We start from the raw sequence: 27,560 nt of genomic DNA, 5'->3' as shown, positions 1-27,560 counted from the left end.
TGTGGAGCTCATGCAGGAAGTGAGTCGCTGCACGTCCAAGATCTGAATGAAACCACGATGGTTAAAGCTGAGAATGAGGATATTGAGGCCTGTGCAGGAACAGTGGGTCGCTTGAGTGAGCGGAAGGAACCGCCCCCACCTCAACCCCAGCATCCTTTGAAAAACAGTCTTCAGAAAGAGTCTTTACTGGATGTGAGTGATAGCATTCACTGTAAACCTTCAAAGGAGAAAGCAGATAATATTACAAAAGATGATACTGCCACTGAAGACCAAAGACAGCCAGCAAGGCCTTATTCACAAATGGATACAGTCGACATAAATCCAGTCTCCACTGAACCTAGCTCTATTTTGGAGAAGCTGCTTAAGAGGAACAAAAAGGAGGCGACACCATCCCTTTCTAAAATAAAAGAAGTTTATACTGACCGCAAAGATGCCGCAGATGCTCTTGTAGACCTAAGTGGAAAGGAGGTCCTTGACAGCTCTGGATTAGCATCATCTGGAGATTGGATTGATCTTTCAGAAAGTGACATAAAGGGGATATTGTCGTCCTCTGCAGTTTCGAAACACAAAAAACTTAAAGCAAACCGTTCAACCAAAGATTACAGCAGTAAAGACCTGGATGTGAAACAAGCAGTTGCTGCTCACAGTGCAGCCTCAGATTTGCTTTGTTTTGAGAGCTCACACACAAAACCGGATGATTTCAGAGCTGAAAGCATTGACTCAACAGATACTTCAAACAAAGCAGTGAAGATGAAGGCAGATCTAGACCTCTCTGAAAGTGTGTGCACAGATGATGTAAAATCAGCTGTTTCGCATGAAAGAAGTGAAGTGAGTGGCGTGGTCTCTGAGGAATCTGCACCTTCCTCTGTGTCTCCACCTACAAAGAGTAATGGGCAAAAGACAGACACCAGCACTCTGGGATCTCCTCTGAAGATAAGAGGTGATATTGAGAGCAAAAGTGATCCACAGTTATCTGACTCTAAGAAAGCAGATAGTCAATCGGTGAGGAGACAAGAGTCCCTTAAGAAAACTGTTGCACCAGCTGTGGATGCTGGCTCAGTCTCGAGTTCAGGTCGGACACTTACCTCAGAGGAAAGCCACCAAGTCTCAGGCAGCATGAGGAAGGATCTTCATATGACACTTAACACAGAAACTACAATTCCAGAAGAAACTGCTAAAAAACCTGGCACAGACAAAGACGACTGCATCTTGGAGAGAAACAAATCCCAGAGCACTCCCAGATCAAGGCCTGTCTCAGAACTCATAAAGGAGACAGTTCAGCTGCATGAAAAGCTGCAGCATCAGGAGTGGCCAAAGCCAGCTGAAGTCAAGTTGGAGGAGCAGAACCAGTCTGTGAAGGTGGCGCAGATGAAGGCGGCTTTTGACTCAGCTCAGAAAACCCCAGAGAAGCCACTGGAGAGGAAGCCATCAGTGAGAAAAGGTGAGTACTTTGAAATCTACGCTGTAACATACAGAGCATTTTGCAAAGTGTAAGGAGGCTAAAACTAAACCTAAAATCAGAATGCTTTCAATAGTAACACAAATTATTTTATTTTTTTGTGAGTTAACTTCATACAAATTGAAGGAATCATTTGGCATGCCCACTATTTACATTTGAAGCAGCAACCAGTTATTTTTGGTATAGTTATATTTGTGCACAATTTTTTTAAAGACTTCATCTGCTGCTGGACTTATTACCCTGGTACTATTTTAGAGGTCATTGTCATGTTGTAGATTGAATTTAGAAATGATTAGGCAGAGTATTGTGTTTTTAAAAGGAAAAAAAAAACTGAAACTAGCCTAAAACCTTTGTACTATACTGTATTCACTGCAGCATTAAATTAACCGGGAATACCTGGATAGCAGGCAAATTCATCAATGTCAGTTATTATTGAAGTCCACTTTCCTGGTATATGAGCCCTAAAATGCTGGGAAAGGATACATGGTACACCACAGCTGTTTTCTGTTGTAGGAAATCTCTGGATTTGTGAAATAACTCCATCTTGTGGTGCTGTATTACACTCGGGGTACATTGTGTTCTTGTGGAGATTTGAAATGTAATTTCAGTACTATACAATGGGGTGTAGAACAGTTATTTTGTGCAAGTATTGCTATTGCTTTATTCTCTATTGTATGTGGAATAACACTTTATCCTCATCGACATTAGAAGCAGCCTAAGAAATTTAATCCAAGCTACTTTGTTATATGGATCCACTTAGCCACATGCACGTGTCAGTCATCTTGCAGGTGGATGTGCATACATAAATTCAGGCTATTCAGCTATTATTGCAACAGCCTTATGCCAAATTATGAACCCTCCTGGATCATTAAATAGCTGCATTTGTCAGTTCATCCACACAGGCAGGCAAATGGTGGTTTTCTAAATGACTGTAGAAAAATATTTATATAATGACAGTATGTAGTAAATGGATAATAGGAGGAACATCACTTAAAATGATGTGACGCCGTTATGCACACACAATTTAAGATTAATTTTCATTAAGTGGGAACCTGAAGAAAGGAGGTGTGAATTCTATGCCTCTGATTGGCTCTTGGCACTGTCCTTCAAAGACGGTTCTCCACACTGCGCTCGCCAAACCAGCGGAGGGGCGGGGCTTGCTGCGGTGAGGGGAAAGAGCACACAGAGAGCGGCTAGTGTCAGCGCAGCAGCGGCGGCTCCGGCAGAGGGAGGAAGAATCAGTTGGGATACGCGTTGGGTTTTGTGGTATTTCATTCGGCTTTCGGGAATACTTACATTTTCCTCTCAGAAGGTAGGTTAAAGATCATATGGATTATTTAAGAGATTTCAGTTTGCTTCCCTCTGTTAAATTGCTTGCGGCGATCCTCGTTTTTTTTTTTTTTTTTTTTTTTCCTTCACCCAACTACAGCAGTCCAGACACGAAAGTGCATGCGCTAGCTAAAATGAATCAGGACAGTCTGTGTAATGGGAACATTTTTTTTTTTTTGGTAAAGCTAGCCTTCAGCGGCAGTTAAGTGACCGTGTTGGAAAAAGTTTTTAATCCACAGACAAATATGTTTTTGTTCCTTTTGGTCTTTGAGAGGGTTTCGAGGGAGGAAATGTGCTGTTTGTACGTTACGGATCGGGGTGGGGTGGCTAGCCATAGTGCGGCAGGAAAACTTATCTTCCAAACGGTAGACCCACATACACGGAGGTGCAACCGCGCCCTGCCCCCTGGCATTTATTGCTGGCGTCATTGTATTCTCTTCAAACTGAACAATGGGCTCCAAAAATATCCAAATATTAAGTCTTCCATTTACACATACATCAAATTATCCCCTCGGAGTCCACTGTATCCAATGCAGATGCTGCTATTTAAGGCTTGACCCACTAACACAGTGGTATGGAAGATAAATAGGAGTCAAAGCATGAAAGTGGATGCACATCCCAGTTGAATAGATTACTGCGTCCTCCCTCCTCCACCACACCACCATCACCACCACTACCAAACCGGCTCTGCTTCATAACACGTGGAGAGCTATTAAAAAAAAAACCCATGTATGAACAGCACAAAAGGGATTGCTGCCATTATGTTTAAATCAAATCAACATAGGTTACTTTATATGCAAGTGTTGTTTGACTTGCATTCAAGTACGATGTATTGCATCAATATTTTAATTAAACTGCCCACAGCTGGACCACAAATGTAATGTAATTAAATGGGTGTTCCCATTAATAAATGAGGGGTTTTGTTTTGTTTTTTTTGACAGGGACATACTGTGTTTTGCAAGTGTTGCTTCTCAAGCCAAGATCTTTAACTTCATTATATTGCTAATACATATTCAGTAAACAGGTGCATTGAACAGAGAGCCGTAGCAAACACCTGGACCGGAGACTTTTTTTTTTTTTTTTTTTAAACTTTATAGAATGACTGAAATCAATCAAAACAAATACCAATATTGGTAATGATTTATTACCATTATTGGTTCCAAACATGAAGGTTGTGGAGAGAAAATTAAATACTCGATGCTGCTTCGATTATTCCCACTTGGTAGTCGTAAGTAGTCTCTGTAAAGAGTCACTAGTGGCGGCATGAATTCCCAAATACTCCTTTGTGTAACTACTCTGTCTGTGTGCCACCACAGGCTCATTTGCTTGTTCATGACAATAGGGTAGTTTGAATTGTAATGACTGTGGTTAGTGTGCCAAAAGGGCAGCATGACTTACATACTTGGCCCCTGTCTTGAACTAGGTTACTCAGCTCCCATGCGTAATTAGCTGTGGAGTTGAAGGAGCCCCCCCCCCACACACACACACACACACGAATCTTGCTGGGGGTCACAAAAGCAGGTGAAGGCTGACGGAGCGACCCCGAGGTCAGCAGTGCTACAGCTGTGTTTAGACTTGTTAACCATTCCAAACGCATCAACCTCTGCATGTTGTGCTGCAGCGCAAGGTCTTGCGAAGTGCATAGCCTGCCTTCCTATGGCTGGGCTGAGAGAGGAAGTGGGTCAGGAAGCAGAGGGAAACTGAGCATAAGATGTGAGGGAGTGTTGGTTCCTATCAGCTGCAGCAAGGCACTTTCGTGTGGGCTGTGGTGAACACTCAAGCGCATTTTAAACATTGTGAATTACATGAAAATAATATGGTATCCAGCATGTCCATTACATTTATTTAATTAGTGTTGATGTCTCTAAATCAAGCGCTTCCCATCTGGTGATTTTTAAACAAGTGGTTGTGTTTCTTTTTCAGGGAAATACAGAATAAGCACTTTCGGACTGGAGAAACCTCTTCGTGGTTCTTCTTTTTTATTTGACCACACCGCAGAAAGTAGGAAATATGAAAATGATTAGAATCTCATTTCTGGGGTCTTTTCAGCACAAGATGACAAAAAACAGGTTGAAATGTGGTGGCGAAAATGCAGCAAAGTCTTAAAAAAAAACCCCAAAAATGCTAGCATTTAATCTCAGCTCCCTGCAGCATCCACACACAGTAAAACAACATCAAGAGAAAATCATGAACTCGAAATAGGAAGCAAAAGTTTCTCATGGTATGACTTACTGGTCGCTGTCCTTGGTCAAGGACCAGCATATGCTGAGAAGCTGGCCACAAAGGATTCTATAGTAGGCTTCTAGATTGATTTTTAGATTAGATTACTGACTGCGGGCTTCTTTTGCAATTTTATATTATTACAAAACTGACACCAAACCAAAAAAACACACTGCTCCAACCATAGATGCCTCCATGTGCTCCTATTGGTGTTGTGAATGGAGATACACACACACAAAAAAAATAGTTCTGGGTATGTAGTTTTTGGGGGACCAGCCCAGTGGGACTCAATACTCTTTGATCCAAAAACACCTAATGTGTACATTAGACGTAAAGTGGCTTAGATGCTTTGACATTATATCAAAAGAAATTAAACATTTAGTCATCAATTTGGCCACTGCATCAAAGATTCCATTCGTTTAACGGGTTTGACATACCTCTGTCCTGCCTGTGCAAGATGTTATCTCTGTTCCTACATGTACAGATAACTTTATGCCAGACATGTTCAACATGAAATGCAAGTACAGTAGTGCGTCTGCTTGTTTGGACTGGACTAGTAGATGAGAGAGACACCTGGCTAAATCTGCACTGCTAATTGTCTGAACAGTAGGAACAGACGCACAAGCTGCCTCCATAACAAACGCATATTGTGAAAGCAGGCCAATGGTCTCTGTTTGGTAAACGCATACATCTAAATACTGTTCTGTTTTGTTTTGATATGTTTGTGTTTCTTTGACCTGAAGTTTCTTTCTTGTATTGAAGAGTGAAGTTAAGCCCTCACTCCTGTTTTTGTTGGTCTTTAGTTTTGTAATTCATTGTAGCTGAGCAGTTGCAGCAGGTGCAGTCAGACTAATTCTGTTTTATCCATTGGTCTTTACTGCCACCACTGCCAACATCTGTTGAAATAGAGCAGTGGTGTGTGCATTATTCGCTGGGGGAGGGGGAGATAGTTAATGAGGAAGGAATATGCTTTATGCACTGTGGCAGTAATATTGAGCAGATTTTAAGAGTTGAGGAGTGAGCACGTTTGGGGATTTTGGTTTCCTTCTCATTTGGCTCATCTTGTAGATTGTCTCATGGGAAAAGGAAACTACGTAGACAGATAAATGTAATCCCACTCACGAACATTAACAAAAACTAGGGTTTTTTTTTTTTTTTTTTTTTTTTTTTCCCTGTTGTGAGTAATTTTCTAAGACTTTAAAGTGGTCTCTGTTAAATCCTGACTTCTAAGTAGGATAAGAAGTTTGGGATTTAGTCCTTTAAGTCTCACAGAGCAGAAAGTGATAAAGAGTTTGGATGGAGGGCTAAGCTGAGTACACACTGAGGCATGGCCAGTGTCACATTAAACATTTTTTTTCTTATGGAATGAGGAAGCTGGAAAATATCCAGTGTCAGTCTTTTCATAAATATTAAATGCAGTATCTGAGGTATGTGATTTTTAACTAGTAATTGGTTCTGTGCAGCTCTAGAAATAAATCTAATTTATTTCTGGAGCTGAGCAGTATGGGGGGGGATCTTATCATGATAATTTTTTCCATAAATCTGTCAGTGTATGTATCAGATCACTATTGCTGTCAAGCTTAAAGGTTCCCCTTTACTCCTCAGTGAGAAGTGAAGATATAAGGTTAATTTTAGTTTAAGAATTTATTTTTATCAGACGTTGAACACGGGAAATGTGCTGTAAAACATTATACTGTATTTTAAATAAATAGGTGTATATATAATAAAGGAAAAATCTTAATTTTTCCTTTATTAAAGGAGAGGACAACAAAATGGAAAATTTAATTCTTGCTCAGTGACAAAGTAACTTTTAACACAAAATAATATATTTTAAAAACCCTATACCCTATAATTTCTTTTGTACCGTATCAAATGGTTTTAAATTGTTGGAAAACAAATAGACACACAAATAGACAAAAAACATTCTGCATATATCCTCGGTATGAATTCAAGAAACTGAATTGTAAACAAAGGAGCGCATAAACAAAACTGACACATTGACTCGATTCTGGTCCACTTATGCTTCAAGGGGGAGGGAACAAGAAGAGCAGTACTGTCATTAAAATGGACAGTGAGGCTCGTATATGGATCAGATTTGGGACTTGACCACAAATCCAGTGTGGTGGTGAAAGTATGACACATCTCTTCAGCCGTCTCTCTTAGGGCTCTGCAATTAATCAAAATTTGATTTCAATTTTGATTTTGGCTCCAATTGATTACAAAAACAGTGTAATTAACAAAAAACGATTATTATTATTAAAATGATTTTGTCACATTACATTCTGTATACACTTGGCCCTGATTTATTCTGCAGCGTTGAGTCTTTGCCTACATCGCAAGCCACTCAAGTGGCCAGCGACATTGCCAGCACTTACGCAGGTGCATTACATGTTAATTACCGTTAATTATCGAGCGGGAACTCTACACCATAACTACGCCTTACCAATGTCAATACCAAACCTTTTGAATACATGTACAAGATCTGTCAGTATGTTGTGGCACTTAAATGTGAGCACATTTAATTGGTCTAAATAACTTGGTCCTATTTTTTTTTTTTTCCTAAAATAAATCATAACTGGCATTACCTTTCTATTTATTTATTTGTGTTTCATTTATAATGATTCATTTATAATTGAGCAGCCCTAGTCTCTCTACACTCCGTGTGTAGCTGTGAAAGTGCTGTCTGAGAGAAGTTTATGGCCAGGGCGTTGGTATCAAGGGTCAGTTACTTTAATCAGCTGCTTAAATCCAGCGTTTTTGACTGTGCAATAGTAGCATCATGGCTTGTAGTGCTTTTACCTGCCTTTGTGGGGGGTGGGGGGGCACAGCTTGTAGTGCATGCTGCTTTGCTTCTTTGTTAGACTTTAAATAGCCAAAATATTTCCTCCTCCCTCTTGTTTCAGCTGCTTCCTTTAGGGGTCGCCGCAGCGGATCATCTGGCTCCATCTCAACCTTTCCCGAGTATCCTCTTCCTTGGTCACACCAACCTTTTGCTTGTCACTATAGCCATGAATCTTCCCTGTGATCTTCCTATTGTCTTCCTTCCTGGCGGCTCAATATTCAACATCCTTTGTCTAATATACCCACTATCCCTACTCTGTACATGTCTTGGCCTGAGCTCTGATGTACTCATTTCTAATCCTGTCCATCCTGATCACTACCAACTAAAACCTTAAGGTCTTCAGCTCTGCCACCTTCAGCTCAGCTTTTTGTCTTTTTGTTAGTGCCACCATCTCCAAACCATACATCATAGCAGGTCTCACTACCATCTGGTGAACCTTCCTTTTCACTCATGCTGCTGTCCTCCCGTCACAAATCACCCCCAACACTTGTCTCCACCCTGCCTGTGCTGTCTTCTTCATCTCTCTTGTGCACTGTCCATTGCTTTCAATGGTTGACCCCAAGTATTTAAGCTCATTTACCTGCACTACCTCTGCTCCTTGCAGCTTCGCTGTTACATCTGCCTACCTCTCATTCACACGTAAGGCATTCTGTCTTGCGGCAGCTGGCTTTCATTCCTCTTCTCTCCAGAGTATGCCTCCACCGCTCCAGGTTCTCTTCCACCTGGTCACAAGCCAGTGTACTCCTAGTGTCCATCCCAAAACCTGGATAAATGGGAAGGGTTGTGTCAGGAAGAGCATCTGGCATAAAAATTTGCCAAATCAAACATGCAGAATAGCTAAAATATCTCCACACTACAGAATTCCTCTGATCCTTTTTTTTTTTTTTTTTTTTTTTTTTTTTTTCCTTTTTCGTGAATGTGTCCGTTGGGATGTCTTCTTCGGTAACACTGTTGCTCGAGTTTTCATCATTTTCTATTGTCATCTAGTCTCAGCTGACTCACACTTTACTGGTGTGCACAGCTGCATGCAAACATTGACACATGGTGCTGTCTCATTGTCATTGGTCTTTCGTGTTGTCTGTCAAAAGATGGGTGGAATGAATTCTAGACTTTGTATTGACCAGGTATCATATGATCAGCATACAGTATCAAAGAAAGTTATTTCATGATTATTATTTCTAACATTTTATCACTCAGTCCTCACGATTTTGTCTACAAACTGTAAAGTAATACAGTTGCATTCCTTGAAACACTATTTGCATATTATTTTCTGTTCTAACGTATGAAAGCACAGATTGCATGGTGACTTGGGGTCGCAGAGGTGGGGGGGCGGGGGGGAAGCAGCACGTTATCTCATTGTTTCAAAATTTGCTGGAATGTAGCTGGAATCTGATTACAATAGTGGTCCGTGGCCTTGGTTACGGGAAGGGGATTTAGGTGGCGTCTCGTGCGGTCTTGGTGACAAAAGGCAAAAGTTAGCCAGTGTGTGAAAAGCAATGAGGCGACATCATTGTTTTTGTGTGTGTGTCTGTGTGTAGTGAGGGTATCGGAGTGTGAGAAAGATTATAAAGACTGTTCCTAAAAGTGCAACATGAAAATTTTTGACTGTAAAATACGATCCCATGCACCTTTCTCTTTGGATTCCCACCATATTAGCATGCCATTTGGTAGCTAAGTGTGCATACATGGCCAGCAGTGACATGGGCTGTGTTTAACAAGGTGGTGCTATTTGTTCATTTCTGAACTTAACATGAAAATAATATATTTTCATTTTTGATGTGTATTTCTATCACAGGTTTGGTCTTAAATTTCATTTAAAAATGATGTTAGAGGTTCTAAAATACCTTTAAATTTAACTTCTGTATACCTGTACACGCCCTGATGGCTATGGAAATAGTGTGAGGTAATTCATGCAGCAGTTTTCTGTAGTGAGTGTTGTGAGACCGTTGAGGCTCTGTCTGTAAATCTGCTCTAATTTGCCCCTCCCTCTCCAACATCAGCTCATCCTCATTTGTGACTGGGATTTTCATGTTATGTCACATCTTACTCACCAAGCGGCAAGCACACTGTAAAACAGAGCGGCAAGCATTGTTTTTCACCCTGACACTAAAGTGATTTAAAAAGATAGAAAGCCTGCAAGTAGAGTTTTAATTGACAAATATTGTTTACTCTTGTTTTGTGTTGCTCAGAAGAGCTTTGTTATGTTTGGGTTTCAGTCTTATTGTGGGTTACCTACCATGGCGGAGAGCCTCTTTACTGCAACTCTTTTTATTATTGCAGTAGTGCAATGATATGTAGTAAAGTTATTGTGCGTTAGCCGTGTCAATAGGAAACCGGTTGGAGCACAAATAGCTGTTGACAGATTGGGGTGGCCTATGCTTTAACTGGAATGTGTGAACATAAGTGACTGTGGCAGGGCTGGGCAGCATTAAATGTCTCCTGTCACTGAGGTTGTGCCTCAGTGGATGACTGTCAAAGTTTTATAACACACAAAGTAAAGGGAGGCATTTATATTTCCTTAGATAGTGGTCACCTACTTTCTTCACGGATCAGTGTTAAGTGACAATAGATTCCCAGAGCATAATCTGTTTCCTAATAGCGAAACAGCCTGGCATGGCAGAGTAGAGCATCCTTCCACCTGAGGGACCAATCTAGCACAAACCAAAGGAAACCTTGGATTTAGGAACTCTGCTGTTCCTAAAGGTAGTATTGTCTATTGCTTGATACTGGTTCCACATGACTGGAATGCCAATTGGTTCCTTAACAGTGTCAGATGTGAGTGCAGTTGTGGAATCCAGACAAGGATTCTAAAATCTGTGTCACACTGGTGCCACTCCTGTCAGTCATTTCCTCAGGCTGTGGAGTCCTCGTCCTGTCTCTGCACATCAGGCTCAGCTCTTCTGGCTCAGAAGGCAATAAGGTGCATGGCTCTGCTTTCATGTTATTTGCCCAACATATTTTTTTTGGGGGGGGGGGGGGGGGGGGGGGTTAGGGTTGATCGGTGAACTGTAAATCTCAGAAGACTATCATTGAACACACCCAGCATTCCCCCAAGGAGTGCCTCTATATCACTGATGTATGTCTGAGGCTGTCAGTCCAGTTCCAAGTCTTTGCTGCCTCAACACAGGCCCTGCTGACTTTGTTACATGTCTGTGTCAGGATCATTGACATTGATTCTTGGGAACGTGCATGGGTCATAAAAACTTGACATTAAATAGCTACAATTTGCAGCTGTGATCAATTTAAATATTTAGAAGTCATTATTTGGAAGTTTTTTTGTTTTTTTTTTAAGTTGACTTTTGCTGTTTTTGCAGATAAGAAAAGATTATCGTTCACTTCGAAATTTAACACATTCAGTATCATATGCTCTACTGAACAAGGAAAACTGGTGCAGTGATGGTTGCTTTATATGTGTATTCAGAACCAAGCACATGCCAACATTGTAACTGGACCAGACATAACTGATTTTTTCTGCTTTTGGAAATGGCATGATTGGATTACTTCTGCTGTGATGGTTCAGTTCAGCTGTGGCGCTACTACTTCTCTTCTGTCCCTCCTCTTGTCAACAGCTGAGCTTGGTCCTTGGTCCTTATTTACCTACAGTCAAAATGGCAAAAAACTGAAGTGGGGGGAGTATTTAAAACAATGCATATTATAGGTTTTTCCTTTGAGATGGAAAATTCAACTGCTGTTTAAGAGACTGGGTGAATAAATCACAGTGTATATGAACTATGTGAGTTATTTGTTCCAGAACAAAACATCATAAAACTAACACAAATATTGTAGTCCCAAGATTGACTGCCTCACTTCTAATTATGCACTTTTGTTGCACAATCCTCTTCTGCAATTGTTTAATGGCTCCCAGCTGGGGAGTTGCTCCCGCTAACTGCTAATTAATTGATCACCAGAGAAAGCCTGAAGTTATGAGCATTTCAACATGAGTCTGAATGTAGTCCTAGTGCAAAACCACTGGTAGTCATTTTTTTTTTTTTTTTTATATATATAAAGTGCAGTGCTTCTGGAATAAATGTAAAGCTTGTCTGGAGGTGACTGCAGTGAGGCTCAAAAGTCTGTGGAAATTAAATGTTGTTAGGACATGTCCCTAACACACAACATAGCCTATTCACCAGGAGCCAGTGTTGTATAATCAACTGCAACCCCACCCATTCTGCTCTGACCTACACTGTGTACACTGCCCATCCCTCTCCATTAAGGTTTCACAGCCAATCTAGGGAACAATGAATTGGTCTGGTTTGATTAAACATTGGTAGTATAAACAATTGTTCCTCAGAATATTTATCACTTTGTAGTAGTTTGTCATTACAACAGTAACACGTGATACTGGACCTTTTCCTGCTGCTTGTCATGCTGATCATAGTGCGACTAAGAGCCTTTCTTCTGGGATTTTAAAACTCAGCTGCACCTGATTAGCCTGATAGGTAGGGTTGCCTCAGATTTTCAAACAAAAGAAACACATATCACTTAAATAGTCCACCAGTTTACATTTAAGGTTAGGAATCAGCCACATGCTCATTCTTCTTTTTGCATCAACAATGCCCAAGTAGTTCCTGAGCATTAGTAGTTGAGAGGCAGGGTGTCAGTGTAGATAAAACTCCAAATACAGCTCTGCTTCTCATCTTTCGCAGTTTTCTAATTAGTCTGGCTCTCAGTACAGTTCAGTGTCATGTGGATGTAAAGTCATGCTGGTCAATCCGTGCTCATTGTATTCTGATTTTGCAAGATGGTGAGCAATTTGTATTTTGAGATTATGAACAGGGCTGCATGATTTGATATTTGGACCAAATATCAGTTTGTTACTCTGAAAGCCAAAAAAAAAAAAAAAAAAAATCCCAAACAAACCTATATTACAAGGCCCGGTAATCATATGGTTGCCACATTGGTTGTGTTGCATATCGGCTATGTCACCACAGCCTCATCACCGCTCATACTGGTGCTGAAGGCGTGCCAGACTCGCTGTAGTATTCTCCCAAAAGATAGGCATCACCAAACAAACAAAACCTGCCCATCAGAGCTGGTATAGGAGTAGAACAAATCAAAACCACAAGCAAAGAATTTGTTTGTTTTTTTTTATTTAATTTTATTTTCTCAAAGATTTTGCCGGAAAGTATTAAATTTTCAATGTGTTGCATCATCTCCCTATAGACAGTCAGGTAATCTCTGAGCCCCCTGTACTTGAGATATCATTGACGCTTACACTCGAGTCTAAAGTCTAGCCACACTATGGTGACAAAGCACAATTATTCAGTAAAATCAACATGTTAGAAAAATTCATAGTTTTCTGTTAAATATGGTTACTGTTGTTTTTGACCACTTGATACTTTCCTGTTATGCTAAAGTAAATGAAAATCCATGTTATAGTGCAGATGACTTTCCTTGGGTGCTGGCTAAAACATCTTTGGTGCCCAAAGGTTCTATGCAGGAAAACCAAGTATGAAATAAATTCATATTTCTGCGCATTGACAGCCATCACCACTACAACAAAAACATGTGATTCTTAAGCCCCGTCTAAACACCTGCTGTGCACTCTTTGTTCACTCCCACATTCATACCATATCTTGACCTCAAGCTGTCACGCCATCATATCTGATTTGTCTAATGCATATGGTGCACGTAGATTATCTTCACTCAAATGTGTTTTTGGTCAGTGTCACTTTTCTTGGACCCTCACTGTGTAGAATAAAGTATGTAGTAAAATAGTAAAATTTGACATTGGAAATTCTTTTTAAAGTCATCTTTCAAGTACAAACTTCTTTTTAAAAAAATCAGGGAATTATTTATGAGGAAAACATATGTCATAAATTATTATTCCATTTTTATTAATTCATTTAGGAATATTTCTGGAAGAAGATCTGTGAGATTGCTGCTCTATATATACATACCTGATAATGTATGCCGAGGCTCTTTTCTGTATGTCAGTAGAAGAGATGCATAAGAAAAAAGGCTTGAAATAATAATCAGAACATTCACCTGTAATTAAAAGAACTTTAGTCAAATAAAAGCCTGCCTGCCTTTTGTTTTGGCACCGTCAGCACGTTTCCCTCCAGGCAGGTATCTGATTTCAGTTTCTGTTGACATAAAGTTACGTGACACAAAGCCGTACAGGTACGCAAACAAGGCTCGGCTCTCACAAAGTTTTCCTGTTAAGTGTTGTCCTAGATTGCGATCACATTACTGGAAGACACAACCTCCCCCCCTTTTCATTTTTGACAAACATGAAACGTAATTACAGTTGATCATATAAGGTTTTGTGAAGTTGGAGAATCATTTCCTTTGAATGTCTTTGTAGGATGATCCCTTTCTTGCCTTGGAGATGGAAGGGATCAGGAAGTTAGTCAGCTCTTGATTACTTCTGGAAAGAAACACCAAGTTTGTGTTTCCTACAGAAAAGCACACCTGACCCAGATAAATGTACGTAGGGAAGACTCCTCAAAACCCTTACTTTGTGCAAGATTGAAACTTGCGATTAAAAATGTAACTAACTGTTCAATTTGAACAAATGAGAATTTTTAGCTTGGTTATAACTTGTGTATTCATCTATTTAAAGACATTTTATACTTGTTTTATGGCTGTTCGGACACTCCCACAGCGCTCAACAGGACGAACTTCCTGCTTGTGTTGTGATCCTTGTTCTGTCGGAAACATGCCACACAAGTGTTTCTCGCTCGTAGTCATTCTTTCCCCCTCTCTCTCTCGCTCGCTCTCTCTCTCTCTCTCTCTCGCTCCCTCTTTTGTGTGCACACACACAGTGGAAAACCACCTTCAAAACATGTCCCACATCCTGTGCAGTGCTTTGGTCATGGTGATTCAGGCTTTGAAACTATTCCCATGTGCAATATTAAAAAAAAAAAAAAGAAAGGGGAAAAAAAAAAAAAAAAGAATTAAGGAGTCGAAGTCCAAAACCCACCCAAGAGTGTTTGCCTATCTATAGGTTTTGGTAAGATTGGACCTGGTTCAGTTGTTTGTCTGAAGTTGGATGGCTTACCATTATCTTTGGAAGTGGTCTGTTATTGGTGGCAGAGCAGGGGAACTTGAAGCTTTTGAATGAGCATGTTTTCCAGAGCGCTTTTGTCTGCCAGCAGATTGTTGTCTTGGTGAAGATTTTAGCTGGACCAACTGCAAAGTCTGTTTTTGTTTGGACTGGGTATGTCCTATTTTCCTTTAGAAGTAGTTCTTTTTAAAAATGTGCCATAGATGCATGATGTTAGTATATCACAAGTTTAGTGTTTGGCACAGTGGAGGATTTAAGGGAGAAGGGGGGCAGTGGAAAGAGCTTGAAGTCTTTAAAATCTTGTGAAACATCTTTTTCTGTTCAAGTTAACTTATAGATCAGTACCTTGCTCACCTGAAATTGATCCACATGTCATTTTTTGGTTGAACAACATGCTTGCTGTGTGATCCAGACATGAGGAGAAACAATAAAAGCATACAATCTTATTTTGCTGTAGCCTCCTTAATTCCTTGTAAAAATAGGATGATTAATTCATATTTTACAATCTGAAATGTGCATGGTGCTCTGATTCTCTGATATAGTCAGAGAGACTGCATTGCGACACCTTCAAAGGGAGAGTCATCTATATCTCTAATGTTCTCAGTCTGTTATCACAAATGTGCTGAACGCATTAGTTTCTCATGTTCTCAAGTCTTTCACTAACTCACGTACTCTTGATTTGTGTTGGTGCATATTCCAGTCAACACTTACCTCTCCTGATATGAAGAGGTTTAACAAACACAACAGTAACGGTATGTCTTTAAATAAATGTGCTCGCTGTCGTTGTCTGCAGATATGAGACGAGTCGTACGGCAGAGCAAATTCCGTCACGTCTTTGGCCAGGCGGTGAAGAATGACCAGTGCTACGATGATATTCGGGTCTCAAGGGTCACATGGGACAGCGCCTTCTGTGCAGTCAACCCCAAGTTTGTTGCTATAATTATTGAGGCCAGCGGTGGTGGAGCTTTCCTCGTCCTCCCTCTACACAAGGTGAGTTTAGTGTGTGTGTGTGTGTGTGTGTGTGTGTGTGTGTGTGTTAGTGTGAGGTGTTCCCTTTGCAACTGGGCTGTGACAAGCAAGTGGAGTGAACTGAATGTGTAAGCATGTTTGCATCCACTGCTTTTTTTAATCATACTCTTTACTACATGATGGTAGTGCTTCCTGATTATATTTGGGGTAATATGAATCTAAAGTTGAACTATAAACCGTGGGATTAATGTTTAACACTGAGTTGTTTTACACAGGCCACTTGTGTACAATAGAGGCTACACCAAACCCTGGAGCGAACACACTCCTGATCCTTGCCACTATGTAATGAATCACTCACTCTTGGGCTGGGCATTTGATGAGTGTTTGGCTGTAAACAAGTTAGCTTAGTGAAGACTGTACGTGCCTCCCTTTTGTTTTAACCTTCTGCCATAATTAGGTTAATGAAGGTGCAATAGAGGTCAAATGTTCTGGCATGTCCCACAGAGAGCACTTGGCTGCTATTGTGTTTGATAGTGTTGAATTGCTGGCTGCTTGCGTTTGTTTGCCAGCTCCAGGCAGTGGCCAAGTGGCAAGTCCTGACACTGAGTGACATAAGCACTGCAATACTGTTGACAGATCTACCCTGGACCTGTAATTAGTGAACACCACTACACTGCCATGTCATATGAGCAGGCCCTGGCACTGGGGACTTGATCCTTAGGCCTGTCATCACACAGCTTAACACCTCTCAGCACCTTATTCAATACAAAGCTTGTACTGGAGGTGGGCTGCGAGCTCGAACGGGTTCACACTCCTCCTGCGTTCTCCTCTTTGTGTGTGTGTGTGTGTGTGTGTTACTGAGGTTCCCTTTGCATGCCGTGCTGCAGTACAGTAGTGGTGTGTCTCCTGAACAAAGTCTGCTTTCACTGCTGAATTAAAAAAGTGGAGAGAGTGAGGTCTTTCTGTACAGAGAAAACCTCCAGGCAGTTTCCTCAAGTGAAACTTTCAGATCTTCCCACATATTTGCTGGCAGCCCTGACAAACTAGTCCTTCAAGTGTGAGTATGCATGTTATGGTTGGATACTTTGACCAGCATTTTTGCTACCAAATCAGTTTTACAGTTTAGCATAATGATTATTAATTAATCTGTTATCAGAAACCTAGAATTAGTATTAATGTTTAAGCTTAAGTTAATGAGCATTTACTTTTGAAATTACTTTTTTTTTCTTCCCTATTTCAAGTCTTTATGACCTTGCTATTCTCAAATGAATTTTTCTGACAAAGCAGGTCCATCTGGAAATCTCAGTATAGCCTCAGTTGGTAATGCAGGTCTCAAAAGTGGGACATGTCTGTTCTTGCAAATTGTATGAGTAATACTGATCTACCACTCTGCAGTCTCGAGTTGATCTCTGCACTTAAGATCATTGATAATAGACTACATGGGGAAAAACCCTATTTCACATATTTTCAATTATAAATGGATAATAGCAAATCTTTTGGAGATTAGCCTGCTTTTTTGTGCTGTAAAAAGTGTAAAAAGCTCTGCTTTATGGATAAAACTATTGAAGAGAGTTTCAGATTTTTGGGCCTCATTTTACTTTTTTTTTTTTTTTTGTAAGGATGCACGTCCCCTCAATGTCCTCACCCGCCCACCCCACCCCCCGCTAATTTGAGGGTGCATCTGTGCAGCTAACCCATCTGCCTGTACTGTCGCGCTCCTAGTCTCTGTGGGCAGCCAGCTGCTCAGGGCCTTTGTCCCATGCTTACTCCCAGTGCAGCCCTTTGTCATAATGCCACTTTGGCTTGGGGGGAAGACAGAAGTGTGATGATGCACCTTCTCCCTTCGCAATTAAGCCATAAGTAACTGTGCACTGTCTTTGTTACTGTCATGCAAGCTCATAGGGAAAAAATACTCGTTTTGTCCTCAAACTGCTTTTTTGGATAAATAAAAAGCATCACCTAAAATTCAGATCTGTGACCTGACCTCGTGGGGGTGGCACTTTTGTGTGACTCACTAGGTTGTGGGTTAGCGCGGCAGGCTGTCCTGACTCAGCACAGCCATGAGTATTGTTGCTTTTTCCTGAGAGAAAATGGGGATTTATAGAAAGGGGATCAGATGTCTAGCTTCGCACATGTCATTCCCTTCCCTCATGCTTTCAATCTGTCCCTTTCTCATTCTTAGCTGGATGCCTGCTAATTTATTCCCTGATTTCCATATGAAGGAAGTTGTGGAAGTGAATACAGCCGCTAGATCGTAATTTGGGGGGGGGATCCTGATAGCTGCTCTTCTCTGGTCAGCACAAATGTGTTGGTGATATATATAATTTTTATTTATATTTCTTTTAAATAGAAATCTCCTGGGTTTATCCTACCATGAGCGTGTTATAAAAATTCCCAGTTGTGTATACAGTTTTAGCCATGAGCACACTTATTTTCCAGGCAGTCTCCAGTCTGTCACTGTACAGAAACAATCAAATTTGGAGTGTGGGTTTTGATTCAGTGTACCATTTATTCACTGCTCAGCCTGTGCTGTTAGTAGTCCCTGGGCGTTTGCACAGTGGCATGTTATTTCTCTTCTGTCATATATTCACAGTTTTACTGCCATTTTAGCCGCTTCCTGTGTCTTTATGCAAAAATGCGCTGTGTGTGCATGATATCCAGGGTCTTTCCCCATACTTTGGTCATTTTGCCTCTGCCTTTGCCGCTTCTGCCTCTCAGTCCTGCTGACTGCAGATTTTACCATATATGGTCATTCACTGCTCCCTGCCTGACAGCCTTCCAAGACCATTTCCTCCCTGCCTTACCATTGGCTGCTTCATGCAGTGTCAGTACACATGTGAATTCTGGGATAGGCCGAAATATGAAGAGCGGCCAAGATGAGAGAATTGGGTTGGAGTCAGACGTTGTTTCTGTCAATGAGTCACTCACTATATCCAAATGCCACATTTAAATATTTTATTGTGATAATCAGTATCACTCCTGTGATGAGCTGTGAACTCGAGTTTTTTTTTGTTTGTTTTTTTTTTAACTTTTTTAGTAGCAAATCCCTAATATGAAATTGTTTTAAGCTATTGAGTTTTGCTGCAGGGAAAAAAAAAAAAAAACATCTATTAAATGCATTAATATAACGGGCAATCTTTGGGTAGGATGTCTGCACCTTCCTTCCTTTTCTTAGATTTGTATTTGTATTTGTATATAGTATAGCATTTATGTTGAATTATATGACACTGTATAGTACTAGAGAGACACCATCAACCGGAACCAAATTCCTTGTGTGTGTGTGTGTGTGTGTGTAAACATACTTGGCCAAAATAAATCTGATTCTGATTCTGATTTCATATGTTGCAGATTGGTTTTACCAGTTTTCACCCAAAGGTGCACGACTGTATCACAGCATGTACTTGGGTCATAGTAGATGTGAGGAGAGGCCATTCCTTGGAGAGTATATAATATCTATTTGGATACTACTAGAACAAAATGAAAGCTTTGATTTTCATTTGAATGCATCGAAAAGCTTACACAGTCTGTCACCAGAGATCCTGAAAATGCTGTTCTCTCTGTCAGTCATCAGTAACAGCCAGCCAACTAATTGTTACTTTACACTGTGAGTAAACATTTTTTGTACTATGATCTGTGAGAAAATGGCAAAGGAGTACTCAGTTCAAAGTGTTTTTCATAAGACTTGTACAGTATCTACAGGTATGTTTGTTTGTTCAATGAAATATGGCTCTGGTTTACAGTCAGCTTGTAGTTTTGCATTATTCCCGGCCTATCATTAGGTGGTTGTAAATCTTGGGAAAACGTTCCGGATGTAACGGAGCTGCTGCTACTTACGCCTCAGCTGTTTATCTCTACCTTAGCTGCTCGCCTCAACCATACAGCCGCAGACTTGTAAAAGTGGAAATTTCCATGGAGCGCTTGGCGGCACTGGACAGCATGCATGGAAGACCCTGCTAGTGGTGTGCATGTGTGAATCACATGTTGAGCTGCAAAGAGAGGAAGTGTGCAGGCCTTGTGTGAATGAGAAGAATGTCCTCTCTTGCCTTCAGGGAATCTCGTTCATGCATTTTTTTTTTTTTTTTTTTCTTTTTTGTGTGTGTGCGTGTGTGTTTCAGTGTTATGCTTTTGTATCCATCGGCATGTGATTCACCCTTATTTTCTGCAGTCTTACTTGTTGCTATGCAACTGGTTGTTTTCTAGGCCTCAGGCATTCCTCTCAAAGGATTCAAATGTCTGTAGTGTCGTTATGGACATGTTAGGTATTCGACTGCTGAGCGCAGCCCCGTGCTGTTAAGTGTGGGCGTGGTTTATGTTGGTGCAGTTCCTTGTTCCTGACAATATGCTGACTTCTGTGTTGCAAAGCACGCTTTTAGTACCTGTAGGCTGGTTGCCTTTCAGATTATTTTCCTGGTTGGTTTAGGCTATTATGGTTGCCTTCCATACCCTGTCTGATTTAAAACCAATGAATAATCTTCAGTGAAAAATTAACAGCACTAAATAAAAATGTGCCAGATTAAATCTTTTTGTTTAGGTATGTTTTTATTTCAGACCTTTTGTCAGATAAGAATTGACATCAAATCCAATTTGATACATTTTAATGAGTAAAAATTAATTAAAAATGTAGATGATAATCAAAGCATGAGGCAGTATAAGATTGTGTGCATCAGATTTGTCTTCCTCCTCATAACCTATGCATGTTTTTAACGACTGCACAGATGTGAAATTTCTTGGGTCAGATTATCATAACTAGCTGTAAGAAAATGCTGACATTTTATTTAGTGCTAGGGATTCAGATGGCTACAAATCAGAAATGCACAAGTAACTGTTTGGCTGTCGTGCCTGTCAGTTCTGATGATGGATGGACCAGTGGTTGAGCTAGTGTGCATAATTGTCATTTAGATGGGTCTGCTGTGTTTGTTTTCTTCTTTTGGCCCTGCAGTAATAAGTTTAACTTGCTTCTGTATTGTGCTGTTATGAAGATGATGTTGTGACATGCCATGATTTCTTTAAGGTAAATTATTTTGACAACAGACAAAAAAAGGCCCTAAAACCCTATACATCATAGAATAAGCTGCTTATGTCTCTCTGAATGCATGTGGACGAGCAGGGACTAAAGGCTGGGTTATTTACTGATCAAAAGTGCATTCATATTTGCTGGGGATTACTGACCTATCCATCCCAGGTTAAATAATCTGCTGACCTATACCCAAACCAAAAGTGATCTGAAGCCACATGTTGTTGTTGTTGTTGTTGTTGTTGTTGTTGTTGGATATGGTCTTGACTTTAAGTATTTACAACTGGAACATCAAATGAATTCGGATATTGCTGTGTGACAGCAGGAAAGGGCCAGAGCACTGCAAGTTAGCAAATCAAAGTAAGCACCCCTTGTAGAATGTAGAGTACACTAGAACATCAAAGAGAGAAACTTTATAAGATACAGCAGTGAATTACTGAAATGGTTTAGAAGAAATACTCTGCCTAACCACTATAATAAATGTCATTAATACATGCAATACTGAGTCAGAGGCGATCCACAAACTATAGAAACGCCTGACTTAACTTAACAGGCTGGCCAGTTGGGACCCAAAGCAGAGAGGAGTGCAGAAAATCAGCCACCCCATCTGAGGAGCAGATAGTTGCTGCAGGTGGCAACAAGTAATTGTGAAAAATGTATTTTTGCTAGTCTACTCATTTTTTTCCCTCAATCCTTTAGTGTTTATAGCTGAATCGGTTGTAATAACCAATAAGCAGGCAATACAGTGATGATATGGTTAGCACTGTTGGCCTACAGCAAGAAGGCTCTGCTGGCCATCTATCCAAAGATTTGCATATTAGGTTAATTTTTGATTCTGGATTAGTTGTAAGTGTGAGTATTAAAGGTTGTCCATTTGTCAGTGTTAGCCCTGTGATAGGCTCCAGCCCCTTGTGACCCTGAATTGTATAAGCAGTTGAAAGGATGGATGGATCTACGGATGATGATAAGTCGTCATAAGGAATCTCTGCATTTGCTCTTGAAGCCTAACAGAACAATTTGCCTTGCTTTGCTAGTAGCTGGGACATTTAAGAACTACTAGTTATAAGGTTTGATATGGAAAGTTAATCAAATTAGTGCTGGCTTGGAAAGTTGGACAATCATGTAGCTGTAGCGCAGGAATGAAAGTAGTAACGAAACATTTTCACAACTTTTGTTTTATGCCTCTGGGTGGGGGGAAAAAAAACACACACAATAATGCATTTTCACAAATATGTGACACACTATAAGACATACACAGTATCCACTGAGTGTACTGCTATAAACGGGTAGTCCCACTGTAGTGAGGTTTGAGTTGGCTAATACCTTGTGTACAGCTATGCTGCTTGTTAGTTGGCCATGCTAACAATTATTGTCGCTCCACTCCGTGCCAGCTGACTTCCTGTCTTGTGTATCATGCTATCATGACTTTCTGCAGGCTTGAGGCAAGCCACTTGTGTTCTCTCTACAGACCCTAAAATTCCTAATTGTGGATATCAGATAAAAACACCATTAACACCGCAAAGGGTGTTACACATGACACCCTAATGGCCCTCTTGTGTTCTTTAGTCATACCCATACCAGAGCTGCTTGAGGCTGAGGTGTGGAATGTGAAGAACGCCTGGCTCTCCGGTCAAACTGTCGGCCTCTTTTGCCCTGGCTGGGTCTAGATTCAGAGTTTAATCGAAGTGTTAGCTGGACTTCAAGGTTCAAAGTAGACCTTAGCATAAAGTATGGATTAATGTTTTTAAACTGTGCTGTTGTAGAAGAATCATGAGGTCTAAACACTGATTTCGTCCATTGGTGGTCTTAAACTTTGGGGACTTAATATACATGCTTCTAGTTTCATCTATCCGCAATAACTATTTCTAACTGTAAACTGTCGTTGGTAATTAAAGATAAAGTCCTGGCACTAACTAACCCCTTAAAAACTCATCTCTAGCTAAAATAGCTCAGCTTTAGTGGACATAGGTCCATGGTCTCCACCTCACCCGTCTGCTGGAGACTGAAGCCCAGTCTCACTTTCCCTTTGCATTTGTGAGCAACACTCTCACTCACAAGTTCTCTCATAGAGGCATAGAGACCATCATCTATGTGTTATAGTAGTGTACTGTCATCATGGAGTAATGTCAAAAAAAATGTGGAACAGCCAGTAATGTGGGCTACTCTTGTTTGTTTGGTCTTTAAGCTCAGCCCCTGAGAACACAGGAGTCATAATATGCAAAGAACATCTTTGTAGTTTGGGATGCAGCAGTAGATAAGCAGCCTTCTTGCAGTAGACAAACTGAATGCTGAAATTGTCACAATGAAAACAGTTTCCCCAGTTAAATGTTCATTATTAACTTCAGTAACTCCCGACTAAGTAACCAACAGGTTTGGAACTGTTTTGTATGTTTTTAGCTCCACATTTTTGTTTTGTTTCGTATTGGGCCGTTTCAGCCTCTCAGTTCATTCTTTCTCTGAAATAAGGCCACCTGCCTTTAAGCCAGCTGTCTTCTGATTGGCTGTGTCTCACAAACAGAAGATGCAGTAGCTCAGTGTTGCTGTCCAGATTGCTACCAGAGCTATGCTTGTTTAATTTAAAAAAAAAAAAAAGTCTAGCGCAGTCTGAAGCCTGAGATTTTTGGTGCTTTTTTTGGTGCTTAAACTTTGCCTATGCTTAATATGAGCCTCCACCATTTTAGTGCTATTTAAAAATATGTAAATGTGTGCTACAATTACTAATTTAGTGTGATTATTCCCATCCAGCCTAATACTACGGAAGCATGATTTTGGACAATATCTCCATATCCTGTAAAATAGGATGTTGTAATTAGTATAATACTGTAGAATTAGGGTAATGTAAATAGCTCTGAAATGTTGGATTGTTTTCTCTGTGATCAGTTTGTTCTTTTCCAGACTTGTTTATGCAGCTTCTGTTGAAACACCTGGTCATCGGTCCATGTCCTTCCTGCTTTACATCCGGTTCCTAATGCCTTTGAGAAGTCCTGTGCAGAAATACTTTTTTACTATGCTCTAATATACATTTGTATGTGATGAAATTATGTGCACAGAAATAATTTTGGTCTTTGGTAAATTACATTCAATTTCACAACTGTCTATTCTCGTAATGGCAGTGTTATCTGGTATCGGGTGGTAGCTCACAGAAACCTTTTTGACAGTAGTGTCAAAGTCTGCTTATTGTACGCTCAGCTTCAGGGTGGATTTTAGGGTGTGTTCACTAGGGTGAGGTTTAGGCAAGATCTTGTGATTTTTTTTTTTTTTTTTTTTTTTCTTCTCTCCCCTTCATACTACATGTCCACACACATACAGAGTTCATTCTCACATACACTGGACTTTGATTGCTAAGCTTGGAGTTGGAGTTTGTGTCACAGCTTAGCTTTATGTAAGGTGACAGTATGGGTATGAGCCTAATATATTTCATAAAGCACACAGTCACTTAATGCGATATGCATGTTTGCATAGTTGGATGTACAGGCACTGCAAGTCTGGACTGGCCCAGTAAACTTCTGCATCAATCTGGACCTCTAAGATATGAGTCATGTTACTAAAGGAATGCAGCAGGCTTGAAGTGCCATCTGATGGGATGTGTCTTGGGGTGGAGTGGTGGGGTCAATATCTAAAGACATGAAGGCCTACACAATAAGCAAGCACTCTTGAAGTCCAGACTACCATCCTCTAATGTGATGAATACTTGTATCAGAAATGTGTCCAGCAATCATACATCAAGTTGGTTTATAGTGGTTGTAATTAGTTTCTATGAACACTATTGTTTTGCTGTAAATCAGAAATAAAATGTTTATATTTAACTGCTGCTGTCTTTTTAAAGCTTTAACTACATTAAGTTGTTTTGCTATAAATGCCATAATGTACAATTTGTGGGTCCACTTTGATGGTTTGAACTCTGAGGCTGTCACTTGACTCACACTAGTGGTCCTGAGTTATAGCCAGGACTCACTGGCTCATTACAGAATATACAATTCTTGGATTTAGTAGCTCAAGTCAAGCCATTCTTGTTGCTATTCCTAGTGTGATGGCAGAATAGCTGTGGGCAGTGAGGGACTCCTCCTCGTATTATAGGAGCCATGTTGCTTTAAATAGGTCTGCAGCACAGGGACTCTTTCCACGATAGGTGACATCATTTCTCTGGCCCTGCAGTGGCACAAGGAACCAAGCAAGGACTAGGGCGTGTCACCCAGGCTTTAGAGCATAGGTCGCCTCACAATGCAAAGAGATCACCTGGTTCTCCTGACTCATAGGGTTTAGAGGGGAAATCCATCTGCAGTGTGATTTTTACAGGATGTACAGTGGGTGCATTAGAAATTCATTTGTGGCCTTCTAGTCAGATGTGTGTAATTAGATTATATAAAGAGCATAGTAATGCTTGATTTGGGGCTACCATTTAAAAGCAAAAAAAAAATTGGTTTGGAAAATTAAGATTCACTTGGCGTGATTCTGCTGTGTAGTGACGCCACTACTAAAAACTATCCTTAATTACTATGGGTGGTCCAGCAGGAGCTAAATCTAATCTGAGTTTGTCTGTAATGCCAGCAAAACCCAAGCCTTTTTTTTTTTTGGCTGAGGAGAAGGTTACAAATCAAGGCAGATAATTCTCTGGCCTTAAGCAATTTAGTCTTCTTTTTCATGCTCAAATAGTTTTATCAAGTCACGTAATGTGACTTAATATTTTAAATTTGATTTCAGTGATGCTAAACTACGATTTATTTTGGTTTGGAAGACGCTTCTGACTCCAGTTAATTTTATTCTCTGCATTTTCTCACCAAACTGTAATTTAAAAAATGTACATGAGGTTGCTTAAATTTTATTTTTAAATGCACTTTATTTGGTTTCTTCCCAGTCCACAAATTAAAAAATTAAAATTGAAGGAGTCATTTTAATGGGTCTAAGGTTGATTTTTGTCATTGTGGTTCTGATAGTCTGTTTTCATTGCAAATGTACAAGTAATTCCTTTCAAACTGCATGAGTCGTTTAATTTTTTTTAATATATATATAAGATGAATCCTTTTAAATAATTTTTTTAAAATTTGGGTTCGTGTGTGTGTGTGTGTGTGTGTGTGTGTGTGTGTGTGTGTGTGTGTGTGTGTGTGTGTGAGAGCTGCAGGTAGGATTTAGGATTATCCTGTAATTGTCCTGTTTCAAAACGCTCACTCCTTCAGCATGGATAATGTTCTCTAAGGACCAGACTAAGACTAATCTTATTACTCTGTTGTTTCTGTATTTTTTCTTACAGACAGGGCGCATTGACAAATCCTACCCCACAGTGTGTGGTCACACAGGTCCGGTGTTAGACATTGACTGGTGCCCCCACAATGACCAGGTCATTGCCAGCGGCTCAGAGGACTGCACCGTGATGGTAAGGCTCACCTCACTCAGTTCACATAAATTCAGACCTCCTCAGGTGAATAGCAGCACACATTCTTTAGATAGTAAGTGACAAGAGACTACATGCTCTTACAGCTAAAGGCCAGGCTGTGGTTACTCATGAGTGGTTGCAGGCCTCACCCTCTGGATTAGATTAGGCTCAAATATGTGTTGTAGGAATCAGAGCTGGGGAATGATTTAGCTTTTTATTGAGCTGAGGTCACTGACTCTTTTCAGGCTGCTGTTGTACTTTCATCCATATGCCCTTATTTGGTATATAAAGGCTGGAATAGACTTTTAGCATGTTTTAAGTGGCAGCCACTTCCTCACCTGAAAGTCCCAACTTCCTGTTAATCCCACACTAAAGCAAGCACACTGCATTTATTTATTTTGTTTGCAGAAGTGTGAGCCATGTAGAGAGAGGAACCCTTGCTGGTTCCGCTCTTCATACCATAGGACATGTGACTGTAAATTTCACAACCTAAAAAGACTCTCAGCAATGTTTAGATTAGGTAGGAGTGGGCAAGCTGGTCTGCAGAGCAGACTGATGGAGATGTGCACTGTAATGTAGATGGCATTAAACCACAGGTTAAGGAATAGATTGAGTTATTGCAAAGTGCAGGCTGGACATCAGCACAGCTAACTGTGAATCTTTGCTGGAGTGTCAATTATTTCTTTTTCAAAATGCTGCACGAAGCATACCCTTTGGATTATTACTCACATAAGCCACCTTTAAATACTTTTTGTACAGCAGTGTCCTGACAAAGTGGATCAAATGAATGAAAGTAAAAATGGTATCAAACTTAAACAAAACAAAACAGTACTTTACATTCTGAAGTCTTAATTAACACTTTTGAGGTGTGGAATTACCACTGCATTTTTCTACACATCTCCTGAAATTTGAGCTGGGTTTGGCAATGCTGAGAATCCTGGCTTCCAGGTCTGTTTGGACTTGAACATGTGGAGTTTACATGTTCTCCCCTGCATGCGTGGGTTTCCTTTCGGCATTCTTATTTAAACCAAAAACATGCTCGCTTACTTCTCCTGTCATTCCCTTAACTATGGCACTGGGTAACATCTGGAGTTTTTCCCCAACTTCACTTTAGTAGATGCCCACTGCTCCTTATCGTTATTCATTAAGCACCAGTATTTTCTGAGTGTCTTGTGTAACAAACTTTACTGTATTTTGTTAAGTCTGTGTGTCCTAGTCTATAAAACCCATGGTGTAAATTCTTAGTGACTGCCGCCCCCCTCTGGTTTCTTTTGGTAATTACAGTTTACTGCTCTTCCTTATCCAGTAACACTGTAAATTGCTAGACTGGCTTCGACATATTTGTAA

At 40.3% G+C, this 27,560-nt stretch overlaps 1 protein-coding gene across 1 annotated transcript in view; it reads left to right on the top strand.

Annotated features, from left to right (window-relative positions):
• Positions 1–2,640: 2,640 nt before the first annotated feature.
• Positions 2,641–27,560, top strand: part of coro1ca (coronin, actin binding protein, 1Ca) — a 31,085-nt gene continuing 6,165 nt past the window's right edge. The window contains exons 1-3 of the mRNA XM_030737249.1: positions 2,641–2,771; positions 15,653–15,849; positions 26,091–26,213. Of these exons, the coding sequence (XP_030593109.1) occupies positions 15,655–15,849; positions 26,091–26,213 (318 nt within the window). The 5' untranslated portion in view covers positions 2,641–2,771; positions 15,653–15,654. The remainder of the gene's footprint in view (positions 2,772–15,652; positions 15,850–26,090; positions 26,214–27,560) is intronic.

This window comes from Archocentrus centrarchus, chromosome 9 (genome assembly GCF_007364275.1).
Source record: "Archocentrus centrarchus isolate MPI-CPG fArcCen1 chromosome 9, fArcCen1, whole genome shotgun sequence".
Lineage (NCBI taxonomy): Eukaryota > Metazoa > Chordata > Actinopteri > Cichliformes > Cichlidae > Archocentrus > Archocentrus centrarchus.
Note: the sequence above shows the minus strand (reverse complement) of the source record. Positions and strands in the feature narration are given on the sequence as shown.